The sequence below is a fragment of the Helianthus annuus genome, chromosome 11, assembly GCF_002127325.2.
Source record: "Helianthus annuus cultivar XRQ/B chromosome 11, HanXRQr2.0-SUNRISE, whole genome shotgun sequence".
Taxonomy (NCBI): Eukaryota; Viridiplantae; Streptophyta; class Magnoliopsida; order Asterales; family Asteraceae; genus Helianthus; species Helianthus annuus.
The window spans coordinates 163451589-163457764 of NC_035443.2; the positions used below are offsets into that span (position 1 = coordinate 163451589).

Here is a 6176-nt window from a genome sequence, read left to right on the forward strand (position 1 = left end):
GGGACAAAATTTTATATGATTAACAAAAAGCCTGAGAAAACAATTGAGGATGCTATTAGCAATATTAGTATATTCCACCATATAGTGGAATAGTAGAATTAAACACGTGTTAGACTTCCTTGTTGAATGTTTAGTCATTTACGTATCTCAACTGCTTTGTTGACTAAATGAAAGTACAAATATAGACGAGCGCGTCTTTATAACTTGTATTTTTCCGTGTTGCACATCATTCAAGCAATTTCCAATGGCCTTGATCATATATTTCATTCTTTTAACCTCTCTCCAAACATGTTCAGTTTTAGCGCAACAAAGGAACGGTTCAGTACCGGTTGGTGCGTCCCTCACAGCGCAAGACGGTGTTGAACAATGGCTCTCACCTTCGGGTGATTTTGCCTTTGGATTCAAACAAATTCAGGGAGAAGATTACTTTGTGTTATCCATATGGTATGCCAAAATACCTGACCAGACCATCATCTGGTATCCACAAACAACTCCCACGGTTTCTAGAGGATCGAAAGTTGAGCTAATCAATAGGCGTGGGCTCGTACTCAGTGATCCCCAAGGCAGAGAGCTGTGGAGTTCCAGATCCTTCTCAGATGTTGCATATGGTGTTCTGAATGATACAGGTAACTTTGTGATCGTTGACAACAATTCCAACAACATATGGGAAAGTTTTGGTTATCCAGCAGATACCATTTTGCCTACTCAGGTTTTGGAGATAGGGGGGGTGATCAATTCAAAACTGAGTCAAACAAACTTCTCTAGAGGAAGGTTCCAGCTTCAGCTACAACAAGGAGGGAATCTTGTTCTTCAATCTCGAGATATAGCCTTTGATTTCACTTATGCGCCTTACTATGAGACTCAAACCAACGATCCCTCAAATTCATCTAATTCTGGTAGCCAATTGATCTTTGACGCAACAGGTTACATGTACATACTCAGAAGAAATGGCCAAAGACTTGAGCTTACTTTTAGCATAACATTTTCTACTGAAAAATATTATCACCGATGTACTCTAGATTCTGATGGGGTTTTGACTTTGTACATCCACCCCACGAATCCCCCTCAGAATGCAAGCTGGGAAATTATATGGTCTCAGAGTGGTAACTTATGTTCTCATGTTGGTGGGCAGGCAGATAGCAAGGCTTGTGGGTTTAACAATGTTTGTAACCTTAAAACCGATCGGCCAAATTGTGAATGTCCACAAGGGTTTTCGTTGCAAGATCCAAATGATCCAAATGGTGACTGCAAGCTTGATTTTACTCCAAGGTGTGATGAAGGTGAGTCTAATGAAGACATAGATTTTATTGAGCTTAACAATGTTAATTGGCCAATGGCTGACTATATGCGTATCTCACCAATTGAAGAACAAGACTGCATAAATAACTGCAAAGAAGATTGCTTTTGTGCTGTTGCAATCTACAATAATATAGATTGTTGGAAAAAACAGCTTCCACTTCTCAATGGAAGAAGAGAAACTTCAGAAATTAGCAAGGCGTTAGTAAAAGTTCGTAAAGGTGAACTACCTCCTGATATCCCCATTAAGTATCCTAGAGAAAAGAAAGATAATAAAACTTTGATGACCATAATATCAGCCCTCTTAGGTAGCTCTGTGTTTGTAAATGTCATGTTAATAGGTGTAATTTGTCTTGGTTTCTTCATGAACAACCGGAAGAAGGCAAAAAAGCATGATCCAAGTAATAAAGTTGTCCATACCAATCTTCTTCATTTTACATATCAAGAGCTAGTAGAAGCAACAAATATGTTCAAGGAAGAACTGGGAAAAGGGGCTTTTGGGATAGTTTATAGAGGTGTAATAGGAACAAACACCGTTGCGGTGAAGAAGTTGGATAGGGTTTTTGATGATGGCGAAAAAGAATTCCAGGCTGAGGTGAATGCTATTGCAAGAACTCACCATAAAAACTTGGTCCAGCTTCTTGGCTATTGTGACGAAGGTGAGCAGCGGTTATTGGTTTATGAGTACATGAGTAATGGTACACTTGCAAACTTTCTTTTTGGAGATAGCAGACCCAGTTGGAAGCATAGGAGCAATATAGCATTTGGCATTGCAAAGGGACTTTCATACCTTCATGAAGAGTGTAGCACCCAAGTCATCCATTGTGACATCAAACCTCAAAATATACTTCTTGATGAGTACTACAATGCTAAGATTTCTGACTTTGGTTTAGCAAAGCTTTTGATGATGAATGAGAGTCGAACAAATACCGGAATAAGAGGAACCAAAGGTTATGTTGCTCCTGAATGGTTTCGGAACACTCCTGTTACAATTAAAGTTGATGTCTATAGTTTTGGTGTCTTGTTACTAGAGATCATTTCTTGCCGAAAGAGCGTGAAGGAAAATGAAAGTGATGTTGAATATGGAGCAATCTTGACAGATTGGGCTTGGGACTGCTATGAAGAAAGGAATTTGGATGTATTTGTAGATAATGATTTGGAGGCCATTGTTGATTACAAGAAGCTAACTACATTTGTGATGGTGGGTCTTTGGTGTGTGCAAGAAAACCCGTCTCTAAGGCCAACCATGAGGAAGGTCATTCAGATGCTCGAAGGAGTTATTGAAGTTTCTGAACCTCCATGTCCATCCCCTTTCTCTATTACCTCCATTGATGAGTAATTCAAAGTAAGGAACAAGTCATTAGGTTTTCGAATTGAATAAGGTCGATAGCCAAGTTGTTAGAAGTGAGTTCGTGTCTTATGCTTTGTTAGTTAGCGAATATTTTGTTTCTCTATTTAACATTTGTACATCTGTACTCAAGTATGCAATATCAATAAACATAGTAGTACTTTTAAGCATTATTCTTAGCGAATATTTTGTTTCTCTATTTAACATTTGTACATTCGGTGTTCAAGTGGGCAATATCAATAAACATAGTAGTACTTTTAAGCATTATTGTTGTTCTTACTTATCAGTAATCATGTGTGTTGATGCACTTTGTGGATGCGGCTTGGTTCGATTCGACTCGGTTCGGTTCGGTTCGGTTCAAGCCCGATGTCATGACATTCCTCCGTCGTACGCCCTAGAGTTCGACACACGAAGCACGAAGAGCCACGAGTTGACATCACCATGACATCACCATGATGTCATGATGATGTCATCTTTTAATATGGTGTGGATATGAAATGTTCACAACAAAGATTGAAGGTTCGTGGCATTTGCATGTTAGTGGGTTTATTGTTCACGAACAGTTGTCAAATGTATGGTTTATCACGAAGACTTGGAGTCTTCGTGGCACTATTCAAGGTTCGTGGCATGTGAGTGTTCGTTGTTGATATCCACGAAGACTCCTAGTCTTCGTGGGGTTGTAACTGTTCGTGGCCCAGTATCACTCTTCGTAGTGGTACTAGGTATTGGGGCCTATATAAACAGAGACTTGTTCCATAGTTCAGTTAAGAGAGTCCTGTAAGTTTGTAACACTGTGTGTATGTGTACTGATTCTCTTCATTTAATTAAAGCTTTGTGAATCTTTGGTTACTTTGTGTTTGTTCCTTTTTGCTTTGGTTTGCATACTTACGTGGATTCCGCACTCGTTAGTATGTTAATAAACAAGGAAGTAGGTTTAATATTGATCCTCCAAGTGAAGCTACAAGTGGTATGTTTGGGTCTTTGTAAACAAAACAAGTCTTCGTAGGAAATTATAAGCCCTAGTCTTCGTGGACTTTTATGAAAACAAGAAACCTTTTTTTATTGGGCCAGTCCTTATATTCTTCGTTAACAAAAGTCTTCATAGGAATATCAATCTTAGTGGACATTAAATATTAGGAAGTAGTCTTGGAGGCCAATAAGATTAACAAGTCTTAGTTGACTACAAACAAGTCTTCGTGGATAGGTTTAGTGGCCTTTTGAAGTTTACTTTTCAAAAAAAAAAAAAAAAAAAAAAAAAAAAAAAAAAAAAAAAAGTGGCCTATTGAAATGTTTAGTGGACTACAATCAAGTTGGCGTGGGTCCTCAAGTCTTAGTGGTTTGTAGATGTTGTCACTGTCAATGAATAAATTGGTCTTCGTAGGTAGTTGAAATTGTCATTTTTTGGTTGAAAAGTCTTCGTAGTCTTATCATTCAACACAGTTTTCGTTAACGTCTAGAAAATTACTAAAGGGGTAACATTTTAAAAAAAAATTTTAACGTACTTCATACAATGTAAACAAAATAACGATAGTAAATTGGTAATAAATTAATTTAAACACATACTTAAATGATTTCTCCTCTTCGGTTTTTGAAAGCTTGAAACCGAGCCATGACATCCTCTTCTTTTACTTTACAAAATCTTTCTTTATCGACCACACAAATTAGAGCATTGTTTAAATACTCATCACCCATCTTATTGCGTAAATCCGTCTTGATAAGCTTCATTTTAGAAAAACATCTTTCAACGGTTGCAGTTGCAACCGGTAAAACCATTGCTAGCTTTAATGTTCGATAAACCAAAGGAAAAGTTTCATTTTTTCCGGTTTCCACCATTACATGAGCAAGGTCACTCAATCCAGTCAAATTTGCAAATTTATCATCTTCCTTTAAAGTGTGATAAAATGTCAAAAGATCACCCGCAAGACACCCTCTTTCTTCTTTATTAAAGTTATTCGGATACATCTCAGAAAACTTCACTATCTTAAATATGTCAAATTTAGCAAATGAATTACAAGGATTTAAACCTACATATTTTCTATCAAACTAGTTGATACCTCACTAAATCGGCTTCCAAGTTCTTGAAGTTGCATATCCAAAACCGTATTAAAAACCTCAACTTCAAAATGATGTCAGTTAGTAATGACATACTTTCGGTTTCTTTGATTACCATAACTTTCCGCCATATCTAACATCTTAATGTTGTTTTTTTACAAAAAGATGTTACGTTTGCCAACATCTTTTCAAACCCACTTTGTCTTAGATGATTCAGAGCTCGTTTTGTCCCGCTTATCAAATGAGATGCTTCTAACAAGTCTTGACTCTTTTTTTTTAAGATGTTTTGATATAGCATTTGTGAGGCTTAAAATATTGTTCAACAAGTGTTTGTAAAACACAAATTCAAGACTCTCAAAATCTGATAGAATACCTGACGCATTAGATCGTTGTTGAAAGGTCTCCCCATCTTGTTTAATAAAAGTAAGTACCTCAACAACTTCTGGAAATAATTTCAACAAACTTATGATGGTTCTATGATGAGAACCCCATCGTGTGTCTCCGGGTCGGGCAAGGGAAACCTCTTGGTCTAATCCTTTTCCTGTGTTAATTTCACCCGCTAGAATTTCTTTTTCCACTCTCTTTTTTTGCCTCCAACATCATATCTTTTCTTTTGCAAGAAGCACCAACCGTATTAACAACCATGCCAAGAGTTTCGTAAAATTCTTTAACACCATCATGCTTTTTTGCTACAGCTACAATCACTAACTGAAGCTGATGAGCAAAGCAATGTATGTAATGTGCCGATGGATTGTCTTTCAGAATTAAAGCTTTTAATCCATTGAACTTTCCCCGCATGTTGCTTGCACCATCATAAACTTGACCCCTAATCTGTTTAAACAAAAACAAATAATAAAATACAATGATACGACATATAATCTTTATTATAGTTTATGTAATGAAAATATGAAACATATAACTTACTTGATCTATGCTCAACTGGTTATCGGCTAATAAAGACACAATGGCTTCTTTAAGAGTTAAAGAATATGCATTCTTCACATGAACAACTCCCATTAAGCTCTCTTTAACAACTCCGAGCCTATCGACATATCTCACCACTATCACCATTTGTTCCTTTAAAGACACGTCGCTAGACTCATCTACTAGCAACCCAAAGACATCGTTTTTAATTTCTTCACAAATCATTTTGGTTACTTCTTTCGCATAGCAATCAACAATCTCTTTTTGAATCGATGGAGCCGTCAACTTATTATTCTTTTTCGCCTTCCCTAAATTGTACTTACCAATATCTGGTTTGTTCACACTAATCAACTTTAAAACCGAAAGAAAGATACCTTTATAAAGAGACTTTTCAGATTCGTCATAACCACGAAACGGTTAACTATTTTCTAAGCAAAATCCAGCACTACGAACAGAACCCATTAATCGATACCGATTTCCAATCCTTCTTTCCTTGTTAAACCTTTTTTCATTCGCATCATAGGATCGCTTTTGGTTCAAGAGATTTTCACATTTT

General features: G+C 36.8%; 1 protein-coding gene across 1 annotated transcript; it reads left to right on the forward strand.

The window, feature by feature from the left end:
* The first annotated feature begins 244 nt into the window (after window positions 1–244).
* On the forward strand, window positions 245–2788 carry LOC110888698 (G-type lectin S-receptor-like serine/threonine-protein kinase RLK1). The gene has a single exon (XM_022136211.2). It carries the CDS (start codon window positions 245–247, stop codon window positions 2633–2635), a length of 2391 nt encoding a protein of 796 aa, XP_021991903.1. The 3' UTR covers window positions 2636–2788.
* Window positions 2789–6176: the final 3388 nt, after the last annotated feature.

What these genes read in the sequence shown, in the direction of transcription:
- LOC110888698 (XM_022136211.2), top strand. Translation starts at nt 245, where the DNA reads ATGGCCTTGATCATATATTTCATTCTTTTAACCTCTCTCCAAACATGT.